The 15388-nt window shown below is 38.9% G+C and overlaps 1 protein-coding gene across 1 annotated transcript; it reads right to left on the bottom strand.

Moving 5' to 3' along the window:
• Nucleotides 1–10610: 10610 nt before the first annotated feature.
• On the bottom strand, nt 10611–14078 carry LOC130943729 (protein TIFY 3B-like). Its single transcript, XM_057871734.1, has 5 exons — nt 13670–14078; nt 12799–12898; nt 12317–12509; nt 12154–12211; nt 10611–11052 (listed from the first exon to the last, which is right to left on the bottom strand). Exons 1-5 carry the CDS (start codon nt 13819–13821, stop codon nt 10929–10931), a joined length of 627 nt encoding a protein of 208 aa, XP_057727717.1. The 5' UTR covers nt 13822–14078; the 3' UTR covers nt 10611–10928.
• Nucleotides 14079–15388: the final 1310 nt, after the last annotated feature.

Genomic DNA, 15388 nt, shown 5'->3' with positions numbered 1-15388 from the left:
TGTACAGCTTAAAGAGACTAAAAAAGGTATATATGTTTTAAATTAATTCTAATATTATGTTATATTAATTATAAGCTTATTATTTTATTTTTAATCACATTTGTTGAATTTGGAAATAGATCAAAGAAGCATGAATTTAGAATTTATGGACAAATTCAAGTTCAAGTATGGTTATTAACTTCTCTGTAACAAGTATATTTTTTCTTTTTTATAAATGAGTGCATCATAATTTTTTGACATAAAATTTGTAAGACCCAAACTTTATCCGGTCGAAACTCGATTTAAGTGTGGCCTAAAAGTAGTGTAATTTCACTGGATCTAGAGTCGAATAAAAATTTTAAAAATAAACTCAATCATTATTTAAGGTCGGGTACAAATTAAGACGAACCCGATTTCACTCGACCTCATATGTACCTCTATCCTCTTCTGTATACACTCTTGGTTCCTAAACACATTAATAATCCAAAATTGTAATGTAGAATAAATTAATCAGCTAGTAAAAACTAAAAACTAGATTATTTTAGTATTTCACAATAAATTTTTCATTGTATGTTTCTTAATATTTATACAAATAATTAAAAGAGAAAGACTACTGTTCATACCCTGACCCAACAGTAAAGGCCCAAGTCCAAACAAAAGGCCTAATCCCACGGATTGAGCCTCACCCAATACCAACCTTCGTCCTATGAAGTCGGTTCTCATCACGACTTGCTCTAAAGAAGTCGGGCACGAGGGTTAGCTGTCAGATAAACACTCATTCAAATGAGTAACTGCCCCTAGAATCTCTCTAACCACTTCCAAGAGCCATATCCTAACCGCCCTAAGATAATGGGACGGTTAACACCCTAAAAAGGTGACACTACTTCAACGGTGGTTATTGGTTCACCACTATAAATACACTGATACCCCTCAGGTATCTCAAAGTCTCAGTACTCTCTAGACCTACTTACACCCTTGCTAACTTAGGCATCGGAGTGTCTTTGCAGGTACCACCCCCCATTCTTTCACGAGTACAAGTCGGACGGGGGTCCCCGAGTTGCAGACCCATTGGAAAGCCTCCTCCTTCACACGTTTGGGCCAACCAACGCCATCTAGCCCATCAATCTCTGGTTACCCATCGTAACATTGGCTCTGTTGCCGGGGAACCCGAGAGATCAACCACTGATGGCGGACAGATCCCCCGAAGAGGGTCATGTGGAGTCAGATTTTGAATAAGAGAATCTGGACACAGGCAATAATGATGCAGACTTGACCCTCCACCAGGGAACTAATGATCAACACAGGGAAGGTACCTCCGGAGTAAAAAATCCGAAGGTAAACTCTTCAGAAGGGCGCGAATCAGAGAAAGAGGGACCATCCCATGCAACTGAACTCATGGGATTAGTCCACAGTCGCCTGGAACAGTTAGAACAAGAACGGGAACGACAAAAGGAGACGGAAAAGAGCCTAAAAGAGGAGATGGAACGACGAAAAGAGTTAGAAGAAAACTCTTGAAGTTAGAATCCTCCCTCAAAGGTCACAACTCCTGTGACGAGCGAGAAGAGCCGCCCCTGGGAGGGGAGGATCCTTTCAGCGAGGACATAATGAGGGCAAAAGCTCCGAGGAGCTTCAAAAGCCCCGACAAGGACCTCTATGACGGAACCACGGATCCGAAGCATCACTTAAGCAATTTTAAATGTCGGATGTACCTAGCTGACGCTTCCGACGCTACGCGATGCAAAGCTTTCCCGACCACTCTATCGAAAGCAGCGATGAAGTGGTTCGACAGCCTCCCCCCGAGGTCAGTCACTAGTTTTGAAGACCTCTCAAGGAAGTTTTTGATAAGGTTCTCTATCCAGAAAGACAAAGTGAAACATGCACCGAGCCTCCTGGAAATAAAACAGGAGGTCGGAGAATCCTTACGAGCCTATATGGAAAGGTTCAACAAAGCATGTTTAGAGATTCAAGACCTGCCCACAGAGGCAGTCATAATGGGGTTAGTCAATGGACTTAGAGAAGGTCCCTTCTCACAGTCCATATCTAAAAGACACCCCGTCTCTCTAAGTGATGTACAGGAAAGAGCTGAAAAGTACATCAATATGGAGGAAAATGCTAAGCTGAGAGACCTGAGTTGGCGACCTGGGCACCCCCCTCAACAAAAGAGAGGGAGAGAGAAACCAAGAAAAAGGAAGAACTCGGTCTCGAGAGGCCAAGAAAATACCACTCTTATACTCCTCTGAAAATTTATATAGTGGATGTATACAGAGAGATTTGTAATACTGAAAGGCTGCCGCCCCCTAGACCCATAAAAATAAAAAAGGGGGGAGCCGCAGCGACTACTGTGAGTACCATAAAATATATGGTCACTCCACAAACGACTGCTACGATCTTAAAAATGTGATAGAAAAGCTGGCTAGAGAAGGTCGGCTTGACAGATATCTCATAGAAAGGTCGGACAGTCATGGAAAGAGAAAGCGAGATGATATGGATAGAAGAGACCCACCACCGCAGACTCCGGAGAGACATATCCATATGATCTCAGGGGGGTTCGCGGGAGGGGGACTCACTAAATCCTCTCGCAAAAGACATCTCAAAAGAGTCTACCAGGTCGGAGAGGAGTCATCCGACCTCCCTACCATTTCATTCACAAAAGAAGATGGGCAAGGAATAATCCCTGGACACGATGATCCAGTAGTAATAACTATGATCCTGGCAAATGCCCATCTCCACAGAACCCTAGTAGACCAAGGAAGCTCAACGGACATCCTTTTTAAGCCCGCTTTTGACAAACTAGGGTTGGATGAGAAAGAATTAAGAGCCTACCCCGACACCTTATACGGATTAGGGGACACACCAATAAAACCACTGGGATTTTTGCCCCTCCACACCACTTTTGGAAAGGGGAAAAAATCAAAGACTCTGAGTATAGACTTCATAGTCATCGATGTGGGGTCAGCATATAACGCTTTAATCGGCAGAGCTACTCTTAATCGACTCGGAGCAGTGGTATCCACTCCCCACCTTTGCATGAAATTCCCGACTTCAGCGGGGATAGCAACGGTAAGGGGAGATCAGAAGTTGGCAAGGAAATGCTACAATGAAAGCCTAAACCTGAGAGGAAAAGGCAGAGAAGTTCACACAATAGAGCTCGGTGGTGCAAGGGCTAGAGAAGAGCTGCGACCTCAGCCGGGAGGAAAAACCGAGGAGATACAGGTCGGCGAAGAGGAAGGAAAAAATACTCACATAGGAGCCAACCTAGGAGAAACCCTAAAACAAGGGTTGACTAAGCTCCTAAGAGATAACTCCGATCTCTTTGCCTGGAAGGCCTCCGACATGCCTGGGATAGATCCCGAGCTCATGTCCCATAGGCTCTCGGTCTATCCGGGGTCCCGACCTATACAACAAAGAAGACGCAAGCTCGGCCCAGAACGAGCCCTAATAGTAGAAGTGCAAGTACAGGCACTCCTAGAAGCTGGCTTCATCAGAGAAGTCAAGTACCCAACATGGCTAGCCAATGTAGTGCTAGTCAAAAAACAAAATGGCAAATGGAGAATGTGTGTCGACTATACCGACCTAAATAAGGCCTGTCCCAAGGACCCTTATCCGCTACCAAGCATCGATACCCTAGTCAACTCCAGCTCGGGGTATCAATACTTGTCATTTATGGACGCCTACTCAGGATATAATCAAATCCCAATGTATGAGCCAGACCAGGAGAAGACATCATTCATCACACCCAGAGCTAATTTCTGCTACGTGGTCATGCCATTTGGATTGAAAAACGCAGGGCCACATATCAAAGGTTGATGAATAAGGTGTTCGCCTCTCACCTTGGGAGCCTAATGGAAGTATATGTCAACGACATGTTGGTAAAGACCAAGAAGAAAGTCGACCTCTTGTCAGACCTTTCACAAGTCTTTGACACGATAAGGCTACACGGGATGTGACTAAATCCCGCAAAGTGCGCCTTCACGGTGGAAGCAGGGAAATTTCTAGGGTTTATGCTAACACAAAGAGGGATCGAAGCCAATCCCGATAAGTGTAGAGCTATCCTGGAAATGAAAAGGCCGACTTGTTTGAGAGAGGTCCAGCAGCTGAATGGCCGACTTGCAGCCCTCTCCAGATTTTTGGCAGGATCAGCACTAAAATCCCTTCCACTGTTCTCCTTATTGAGAAAGGGATGTCAGTTTGAATGGACCCCTGAATGCGAGGAGGTGTTCCAGGAGTTCAAAAAGTTCTTAAGCCAACCTCCTATTCTGATCCGACCCGTAGCTGGAAAAGACCTCGTCCTATACTTATCTGTAGCAGACAGGGCTGTCTCATCAGCCCTGATAAGAGAAGACGAGGTCGGCCAACATCTAGTATATTTCATCAGTAAAGTTCTACAAGGCCCTGAGCTAAGGTACCACAAACTAGAGAAGTTTGCCTACTCTTTAGTAGTAGCCTCACGAAGGCTACGACCTTACTTTCAAGCTCACACAATAAGAGTCCGTACGAACCAACTCATGAAGCAAATCCTCCAAAAGACGGATGTTGCAGGGAGAATGGTTCAATGGGCAATAGAGCTCTCCGAGTTCGACTTAAGATATGAAACTCGGACGGCGATTAAATCCCAATGCCTTGCCGACTTCGTTGCAGAATACGCAGGGGATCAGGAAGAAAAACCAATTACATGGGAACTTTACGTAGATGGATCCTCCAACAAAACAGGAAGCGGTGCAGGCATAATATTGGTAGATGAAAGAGGAACCCAGATAGAGGTTTCCCTAAAATTTGAATTCCCAGCTTCAAATAATCAGGCAGAGTATGAAGCCTTGATTGCTGGATTGAAGCTGGCAGAAGAAGTCGGTGCTACAAAGGTGAGGATATACAGCGACTCCCAAGTGGTGACCTCCCAAATAAGTGGAGAATATCAGGCAAAGGACCTAAATATGAAGAGGTACTTGGAAAAAACTCTAGAACACCTTGGGCGCTTCGCAAAAATCGAGGTCAAGCATATAACTCGGGATCTGAATAGCAGAGCAGACGCCTTATCCAAATTAGCAAGTACCAAGCCAGGAGAAAATAACAGAAGCCTGATCCAAGAAACTCTCTAGGAACCCTCAGTGGTAAAAATAGAAGACAAACAAGAAGTCTTTGAAATGGTCGGATTAAACCTCGGATGGATGAACTCCTTGGTCGAATACATAAAATTTGACATCCTTCCAAAAGAGGAAAAAGAAGCCAGGAAAATCCGGAGGAAAGCACAACATTACACTTTGGTGAGAAATATTCTCTACGGAAGGGGGATATCAACGCCGTTGTTAAAGTGCGTACCGACCTCAAGAACCACCGAGGTGTTAGAGGAAGTCCACAGTAGAATCTGCGGAAACCATCTCGGTACAAGGTCACTAGCCAGGAAAGTGATTCGAGCTGGATTCTACTGGCCGATCTTGCAGAAAGATGCCACAGAATTTGTGAAAAAGTGCCAACCATGTCAGATGCACGCAAATTTCCACGTGGCTCCCCCAGAGGAGCACATCAGTATCTTTTCTCCATGGCCCTTTGCAAAATAGGGAATGGATTTGTTAGGTCCTTTTCCCCAAGCACCAGGACAAGTCAAATACCTGATCGTGGGAATAGATTACTTCACAAAGTGGATAGAAGCAGAACCACTGGCCACCATCACTGCTCAAAGAAGTCAGAGGTTCCTCTACAAAAATATCATCACAAGATATGTGATACCTTATTCCATTACTACAGACAATGGAACCCAATTCACCGATTCTACCTTCAGAAACCTAGTAGCCAGTATGAAAATCAAACACCAGTTCACCTCGGTGGAGCACCCGCAAGCCAATGGGCAAGCCGAGGCAGCCAATAAAGTCATACTGGTAGGGCTAAAGAAAAGATTACAAGAGGCAAAAGGAGCCTGGGCTGAGGAGCTCCCACAAGTGCTATGGGCTTACAAGACAACGCCCCAATCCACCACTGGAGAAACGCCCTTCCGACTAGTCTATGTCGTAGAAGCAATGATACCCATAGAAATCAATGAACAAAGCCCAAGGGTGATTCTCCATGACGAGATCGGAAACATACAAGGGCACAAAGAGGAGCTCGATTTACTCCCCGAAGTCCGAGAAGAAGCCCAGATAAGAGAAGCAGCGTTGAAACAAAGGATGACTACAAGGTACAACAAGAAAGTCATTCGAAGAACCTTCACCCCGAATGACTTGGTCTTAATCAGAAACGACATTGGAGTCAACAAATTGGGGGAAGGAAAACTCGCTGCTAATTGGAAGGGACCATACAAAGTCAATGAGGTCTTAGGAAAAGGTTATTATAAAGTGACCGACCTGAACGGCACCGAGTTTCCAAGGTCGTGGCATGCTTGTAATATGAAAAGGTACTACAGTTAAAAAGCGAACTCTACTCCCTGATGTACTCTTTTCCCAACTTCATGATTTTTTCTCAAAATCAAAGGGTTTTTTCTGGAGAAGGGTTTTTAACGAGGCATCATAGTAGAGGCTAAGGGAAAATAGGCTATTAAAAACCCTTAGTAGCAAGAAGGTACCTCCCCAATCAATAAAGATCTTTTTTCATTTACAATATCTCTTACAAACTCCCTTCTATTTTCTAAGTCTTTCTACGAAACGCGCCGACTTAAGCTCAACAAAACGTAAAAATCCCATGAACCGACCTAGATGGTCGTCAGGATAAAACGACGAGGTACAAGTCAGTGTAAAGAGGTTATAAAAGTTGATTGTGAGAAACTCGGAGACATCCCGACTTATAAGTCGAAAGGAAAAACCGAGTAGAAAAGAAAACGAATCGCAAAAATAACCTAAGTCATAAGAACTCAATAAAACAAAGTTGAGTAACAAAAAAGAGATCGAAAAAACCTAGGAAAAAGCTTAAAGGCTGTCCTAAAGTCCTTAAAACAAAAAGGCTCAGAAAAACGGACAAGTCAAAGGAAAGGTTTTCAGAAAAAGATCAAAAGGACTTCGAAAAATCAAAATCAGAAAAGCATGCACACATAAGGTAACTTAAACCCTTATCCAAAAAAGGGTATTTATTTTGTTAATTTAAACCCTTATTAAGAAAGGGTACTTTTAAATGTTTTGTTTACGGCCTTAAAAGGCCAAAAGAAATTGTTCAACAAACGTCGCCACCAACAAACATAAAGAGTTTAAAAAAGGGGGACCCACAGGCCGAGCCCCCATATAGCCATATAAAGTTATTTCTGCAGAGGAGTAGACGAATCACCACCACCAGAGTCAGGAAGAGCGCCACCAGGACCGGGAAGAGAGGCATCCATAGGAGATGAAGAGGAAGTCGGAGGAACGATAGAAGAGCTCGGAACGTCCTTAGGACGAGGAGGGGACTCAATAATCCTCTGTCCCCCGACTCTTCAATTCTGACTCGGAAAGGATTACGGGGGCAGGAGGATCCACAATAGCACCATCAATGACGACTTTGTCCGGATCTAAAGGAGAAAGGTCCAAGTCAGGAGCAATGACTCCAACTTGCTCCTCAAAAATCCTCCAAGCCTCCTCGGCGCCATCAGCAATAGAGTCCTCCAACTCGGTATAGGCCTTCCGAGAATTCAGCAGATCATTCTTCACAGACACAAGATCTTCAAATAAACTTTGATAGCTGGCCTGTGCTGTTTTCCTCAAGTCCATCTCCATGTTGCATCGGGCTTGCAACTTCCTCTCCTTTTCCCGGAGGTTATCTCTCTCCCCCTTCAACTTGGCGACTTCCTCCTTCAACTCCCTCTCATGCTCTTGAAACATAAGAAGCCTCCCTTCCAGCTCTTCGACCCTCGAGGTCATTCCCAAAGAGCTGAGGGGAACCTTCTCAAAAATGTCTAAGAGTTTGCCGCAAACCCCCGCCGCCTTAAGACTCTCCTCAACCAGAGTGGTAAGGTGGCTCCGAACAGAAACATCATCCATGCTTATGCGAACATGGGGGTAGATGTTCTTTCGGACGAATGCAAGAGCATCCGCCTTAACCTCGGAAGAGCCAGACTCTAAGGTCTTGCGCTTCTTCTTCTCTGGCTCAGGAGAAGGTCGGGCGGAGGGGGGCGGCTGAGAGAAAACCGAAGAAGAAATCACAATAGGCTGGGAAGGAGTCCCAACGTTCCGAGGAGGAGGAGGAGGAGAGATAACCGCCTTAGCACTACCAGTCCTGGCGCGAGACCTTGCTCTGGCCTCCTGGACTCTCTGATAAGACTCCTGAGCATTTGTCTTCGCCATCTCTGAAAAAACAATAGATGATAGATTAAGCCAAGTCGGAAACCTAACAAACAAATGAAAGCTACCTAGCTGTGCCTGGACAAAGGTCGGAGACCCCTGGAGAAACTTTTTAGTGTCCAAATATGGGGCCCTCCCCCACACTTCTCGGAGGAACCCCACAATGGTCGCTTCTACTTCATCCAAGTCTTGACCATATTTCTCGCAGGGAGAGGCTTCCAGCCAATATAAAGGAAAGCGAGGAGAAGAATTATCATCCAGGAAAAAAGGGGTGGTGACCCTCTACAGCTTGCACTTTGAAAAAATAATTTTTGAAGTCATGGAAAGATTCATCAAAAAGGGTGAAAACTTCCCGACCTTGTATGGCTCGGAAAGACACCCACTGTTGCTTATTGTTTAGCCCACTAAAGGGTTTGGTCATATGAAAAAGATAGAAAAAAATCTTCAAAGAGGTCAGGAACTCCAAAGCATGGCTAATAAATTGATAAATTTTCAAAAAATCCCAAGAGTTGGGGTGAAGCTGAGTAGGGGCAACTCGACAGTGATGCAAAACAGACATCTCGAAATCTGAAAAAGGAAGAAAAACACCCAAATAGGTGATCATACACTCATACATAAAGAAAAAATGAGGGGCCGCCTCATTGGCCCTCCCGAAACAAACCCGGTCTTCCGGACCCGGGACCACCAATTCATACTTCGGCTCGTCTTCCTCAGAGGTACAAATTCTGTGGCGAGTACGAAGATGAGTGATAAACTCGGTATCGACCAAAGGTTCCTCCCCTAGGACCGTGACATCAACCCACAGAGAAAGAACATCTACGGAAGCCATTTCTTTTCTTAAAAAGGGTGACAAAAACCTACAAAGGAAAAGAAAAGAAAAATTAAAAACACGGTCTCTAAAGGAAGGGAATACGGAACTAAAGTCTACAAACCAACCTATCTATCTACAATAAAAGCATGCAAATATAAGGCATGTTACAGAAGAAGAAAAGCTAACTTTTATCCAAAAATGAAGGTTGGAAGAAGCAAAAGTCTCCGAAACACAAGAGTGCAGCACGAACGAATGAAGAGGAAATTTGAAAAATCGCAGAAACGAAAAAATAAAAGAGAGGGAAAGTATTTATAAACATGCTAAGGGGCATAATGGTAAAAGCGAGGCAGTCATTAATGAGAATGCACCGTTACCAAGACCATCAATCCCTACGCACATCCCTAACGGACACGACGCTTGATTAGACGTAAATGTCAGAACCAAAAGGACACGGAAAGTCACGTCGGTTTCAGACCATCACGTCGGTCCTCCAACAAGTCAGCTACGGTCCCGAGTAGAATACTCGAACCCAAATCTTGAAAAGAAAATTGGGCTCGATTAGGGGCACTGTTCATACCCTGGCCCAACAGTAAAGGCCCAAGTCCAAACAAAAGGCCTAATGCCACGGATTGAGGCTCACCCAATACCAACCTTCGTCCTATGAAGTCGGTTCTCATCACGACTTGCTCTATAGAAGTCGGGCACGAGGGTTAGCTGGCAGATAAACACTCATTCAAATGAGTAACTGCCCCTAGAATCTCTCTAACCACTTCCAAGAGCCATATCCTAACCGCCCTAAGATAATGGGACGGTTAACACCCTAAAAAGGTGGCACTACTTCAACGGTGGTTATTGGTTCACCACTATAAATACACTGACACCCCTCAGGTATTTCAAAGTCCCAATACTCTCTAGACCTGCTTACACCCTTGCTAACTTAGGCATCGGAGTGTCTTTGCAGGTACCACCCCCCATTCTTTCACAAGTACAAGTCAGACGGGGGTCCCCGAGTTGTAGACCCATTGGAAAGCCTCCTCCTTCACACGTTTGGGCCAACCAACGCCATCTAACCCATCAATCTCCGGTTACCCACCGTAACAACTACTATTTTTTATCCATAAATTTTAAAATACTAGTAAAATTATCCGTAAAATAAAAATTAATATTGTATCTATAAAAGATGAATTATACTTGATAAGAGTATCTAAATGTTAAATTTTTGTTAAAGTAGATAATTTGAAAATTTTAGTTAAATTTTTAATAGAATTAATAAAAATTTAACGTTTAAATATTTTTATTAAGAATAACTCATCTTTTATTGACACAATATTAGGGGAATAAATTCTCTCAATTGTTAAAAAAAAAAACTGAGAGTGTAAAATGTGATTTTTTAATCCTTCATTGCTCTGTTTTTTATATTTATTCTTAGTCTCACTTATAAAACTAATGGTGAGAGATTACACTTTATTTTCTCAATTGTTAAAAAAATTGAGATGATTCATTTCTCAATATTAGTTTTTTTTTAAGTAATTTTATTTTTACCAGTATTCTGAACAACCATAGATAAAAATAATAGTCTTTGTAACTAAAAGTGACAAACGAGTAGAACAGTTTATAATAAATGTCTAGTCACATTAACACTATATAACAAGCAGGTGTTTTAAGCATGATGTATAGTTTTGACGAGTATTACAGACCAATGCATCTTCCAAGTCATAGGTTCAAAATAGTTAGTTAACATACGATCTCTAGGATGAAGAACATGTAACATAGTTTTGCTTGTTTTCTATTATACATCCACATGAGTGCATGATGTTACAGAAAACAATACAATTCTACACATAAAGGTACACCACCATCATACTTGCCAGAAATACTTGCCAGAAATCCATTCTTTGTTTGAATTAAGAAGCAAAATCTTGTGGACTATTGTCATCATAAAAGCTGTTCTCTATGTTCCCTGGACTATTGTCATCATAGAGGCCAGCCATGTTTTTTGAGAAACCATAAGGGGCTTTGCTAAACAACCTTAAAAGTTAAAAAATAAACTCAATCAGAACAACGATTACAACAAATCAATAATCAAATACAAGAGTAAGGTTTTAGCCTCTGCTCTTATTCCCTGACCAATTAACCATTAGTCAAAAGTCAAGTAATGGTTCTTTATTCTGTTGTAACATAAGATAGTGCTTATTCTGATGCATATACATATTGAGAATGTGCAGAAAGAAAGGGAGAATAAATATCATGTTTAATTGATTTTTTTTTTCTTTCTTTTATTATCTATATTAGGATTAATAGTTAAATTAGTCTCTAAAAGATAGCTTGTTCTTTAAATTTGTTCTTGAAAGATTTTGGTCCTTCAAAAATTATAAATTATCGTTTTTATCCTTCAGTCACTCTGTTAATCATTTTCGTCAAAAATTGATGACATAGAAGTTAACTCACTTAGCATATCTAATTAGAAGCTAAACAAATATATTTATAAAAATCTATCAATTTAATGTCGTTAGGTTATATTAGAACTAGGGTTTATAATTGCAAACAATTAACTAAATTGATAGATTTTTATAAATATATTTGTTCAATGTCTAATTGAACATACTAGATATCATGTATGTTACCTTCTATATCATTAATTGTTGACTGAAATTATTAATTATGTGACAGATTGACAAAATAATTAATTTATAATTTTTAAATAACTAATTTAATTAATAAAAATTTTTAGAAACGAATTTAAAAAATGATCTATCTTTTAAGAATTAATTTGACCGTTAACCCCTATCCGTAGTAGGTACTTATTTAATCTGTATATGAGTGTGAACCGTTAACAAATGAGATTCAATGACATTAATGGCTAATACACCTGTTACGTGACACGAATGATGTGTCAACAAAATATAACAATTGGTTAAGACTTAAAGAGTTGACTAGGCAAAGACAAAAATGACCTACCAAACGTTAACATTAGGGACCAAACAATTGATTTTCGGAAGCAAGAACTAAAACCTACATTTGCAATTTCAATAACTAAACTGAATCTTTAGTCAATACAACATTAATGGAATTTCTAACTTGATTAGGTAGAACCATTATCAAACATGCCATGGAACTAATTATTAGTACCTGACTCGTCGCTTCTCAAGAAACCTCTGAAGAGATTGTCTACGTGCTAACGGAAATTCTGAAGAGAAAAAGAGAGATCAAGAGAAAGCCACAAAATGTTACATCAAAGTAATAGAAAACAAAGCTAGCATGGAATCAATGCTATCATATATATATATCCCACCTTGCAGCCTGCAAATGGAACTCTTTTCTGCAGGAAAGCAGACAGATTGTTTTGAAGGCAAGTTGTTGGAGTTTCTTTGTGCAGGAGAAGAACTTGTGGAAGTGGGAATGAGTGGAGTGAATGAAGATTGTGTCCCAATTTTCACTTCAGCAGACTTGGCATATGCAGCAGCAATAAGCATTATCTCTTGCACCTGTTGTTAAACATTACAAAATATATTTTAGTATTGCCTTCTCTTATCAGCTTTTGGAATAAATGGTTTTATAACAGAACTCTATGTTTGAAAGATTTAGAGTTTGATTCTTGGTGAATTCCAAAAATAAAAAAAAAACAACATAAGATAAATAAAAACAAGAAAAAAGACACTTATGCAAATATCAAACAAATCCAAAAGACGGGATTTCTATGACACTTTGAATCCAGGTACATAGAAAGTTAATACAAAGCAAAGGGAAGGAATGAAATCAAAACTATTTTGCTACCTTCTCTGTATTAATTCCATCATAGACATAAGTGTTCCCATTGAATAAGATGGTAAAATGAGTTGGAGCTGATGCATTCAGTCCAGATGCGGGCATTGGCCTGAAGAAAATAAGGAAAAAACACAGAGTATATGTCGGTAGGTTTGACAGTTACAAGAGAAAAAATAATTAAAAAAAATTTAACTCATTCTCTAAATTTTCAAATAAAGAAAGTTTTGAATTTTTTATTTTTTTTATATATTTAAAACATCATACATATTACTCAGTTAAAAAGAAAAATTAATACTACCCATTATTATTCAGAGTAGAAGGCCATTTTATACCAATCTAAAGGCTTTCATATAACTTTAGCTGATAAGAGATTAGTGTAAACTTCTAGAAATAAAGATTATCGTATATAATATTATCTAACCTCATAACTTAGGAGAATTTGGTGCAAATTGTTTAGAAGGTTTTACTACTAGCAATCCGATTTGGTGGGTAGAAAATAAATTACAAAGATAACTTTTTTTTTTTCATTCCAGGACTATGAGACACCAAATAAAAGTAAAAAATTTAACCTTTTGAACTTGGCAAAACTCATAGATTACTATAGATTTTAGAAAGTTGAACTTAAGCCTATCCCTTTTGAAGCAAGCATGGCTACTACCTTTTCAGTTTCCCATTAATTAAATAATCATTAATAAAAATAAAAAATAAGATACTGAATTCAAAACCATGGGGATTCTCTCACCTCACATGAATGGATATCCTATTATAAAGAAAAGAAATAATAAATAAATAATAAAACAAGAAGGAAAGAATAACTTAAAAAGATGTTTTTTTTCTTAAAAAAAAACGTGTAGAGACATGTGAGTTATGAGAGACAGACCAGTTAGCAGGAAAATGCATCATAGAAGCATCATCAGCCATGTTGTTGTTGTTGGAACCAACATTAGCATCACCAATTCTTTCCATAGCATGATGAGAACCTTGCTCTCCTCTACCAACAAGCTCCAACTCATCAGGTTTCAAACAAGCCATGGTTGAGATTTTTGGATAACAAAACAGATCCAAAAAACAGAAAGAAAAAGGCTTAAAGATGTTTTAATAATTTTGTTGACAGGGCACAGTGAAAAGCTTAAGCTTTCTATTGTATGGTTATGGATCAACTGAGCTGGATTTTGAACGTTTTGTTGGTACTTGAATAGTTGAATCAGACCGCTTTCAATGAGAAGAGAGATGAGAGAGAAGAGAGGAGGAGGTGCCTTCCATTGATACCATACAGTGTCTGGTGGTCCCTCTCTCCAACCAAAACCATTAATTATTCTCCATTTTTCATAAGAAACATGTGCTTTTTGTGCATAAATCCTATTCCATGTCCCTTTTAAATTTCATTTATTATTATATTGTGATGTATATCACTTTGCATTATGAGTGTCATTTGGTTTCTTTCCTGCCACAAGGGCCATTGGAAATTTCCACTCCATCCTTCTGTAACAAAAAATGGACAGTGATATTTGGAGACACTGCTTTTAATATAAAACCAGAAAAATGTTAGTGTTGATTTAAATGTAAGACAACATAAAAAAAATTTATGAGTCACGTATAATTTCTCATAAAAAATATTAGGAGTCTTAATTTATTTATTTTTTAATTATTCTCTTAATTTCTAAATAAAAGTAATTAAATATTTTTTTTATCATCTTTTTTCTAAAGAGTAAGCTATATATTTGAGTTTTTTACCACTTTAAATATTAGAAAGATAGTTAAAATAATAAATTTGAACTTCTAATAATTACTCAATATAAGTATTCTAGGTATTTGAAAAAAAATTTGTCATACAAATAATAGCTTTTAAGTACTATGGTATAGACTATAGAATACTTGTTTAGTTTTTCTATGGGCAAACTTTTTGTGTTTTAAATGATATTTATTTTAGTTTAACAATAATTTTAAAAAAGAATACAAGGATAACAAAATAAATAAACTTGTTTGAAAATTTAGTCAAATACAAAAATAAATAAAATGTCTATATAGTTTTTACAAAAAAAAAAATTTCTAAATCTCAATTAAATAAAAGATTGGAAACAATAGAAAAAAGATAGAGACTAGACACTTCTTTTCCTTTTCTCTCTATTTTATACCTATGTATTTTGGAAAGTTACTAAAGCAATATTAAAAACTAAAAACCGAAAGATGGTTCATTCAATGTTTTATTTAATTTTAAAAATTTGGATAAATATGATATTCTATTATCTGAGGGATGATTCAATTATTTATTAGTAATTTTTCATATAACTTTTCAAATTAAGTTAAGTGAATTAAATATTCCTAATTCCATATCATATACAATAGTAAATATGTAACTTTTATATTAATAACTGCCTAACTTGTTTTTTAAAGACAAATTTACTGAGTTTTGTTGACATCTATTTGTACTAGATGCAGTGTATATTTAAATAGTTTACTGGGAAGCTAATAATATAATTACAATTACTGATTATGACCTATTTTAAATATAAAATATTTTGATATCTAATATCTAACCTAACCGTGTGTGTGTTGTGTGTATACCATACACCCAACCAAAGATTTGCTGTGATATAAA

Source organism: Arachis stenosperma, chromosome 1 (assembly GCF_014773155.1).
Source record: "Arachis stenosperma cultivar V10309 chromosome 1, arast.V10309.gnm1.PFL2, whole genome shotgun sequence".
In the NCBI taxonomy this organism is placed as follows: Eukaryota; Viridiplantae; Streptophyta; class Magnoliopsida; order Fabales; family Fabaceae; genus Arachis; species Arachis stenosperma.
Note: the sequence above shows the minus strand (reverse complement) of the source record. Positions and strands in the feature narration are given on the sequence as shown.

What these genes read in the sequence shown, in the direction of transcription:
- LOC130943729 (XM_057871734.1), bottom strand. Translation starts at nt 13,821, where the DNA reads ATGGCTTGTTTGAAACCTGATGAGTTGGAGCTTGTTGGTAGAGGAGAG. An exon ending in ATGCATTTTCCTGCTAACTG is followed by an intron (nt 12,899 to 13,669) that starts GTCTGTCTCTCA and finishes TATTTTCTTCAG; the next exon opens with GCCAATGCCCGCATCTGGAC. An exon ending in CTTGAGAAGCGACGAGTCAG is followed by an intron (nt 11,053 to 12,153) that starts GTACTAATAATT and finishes TTAACTTTTAAG; the next exon opens with GTTGTTTAGCAAAGCCCCTT.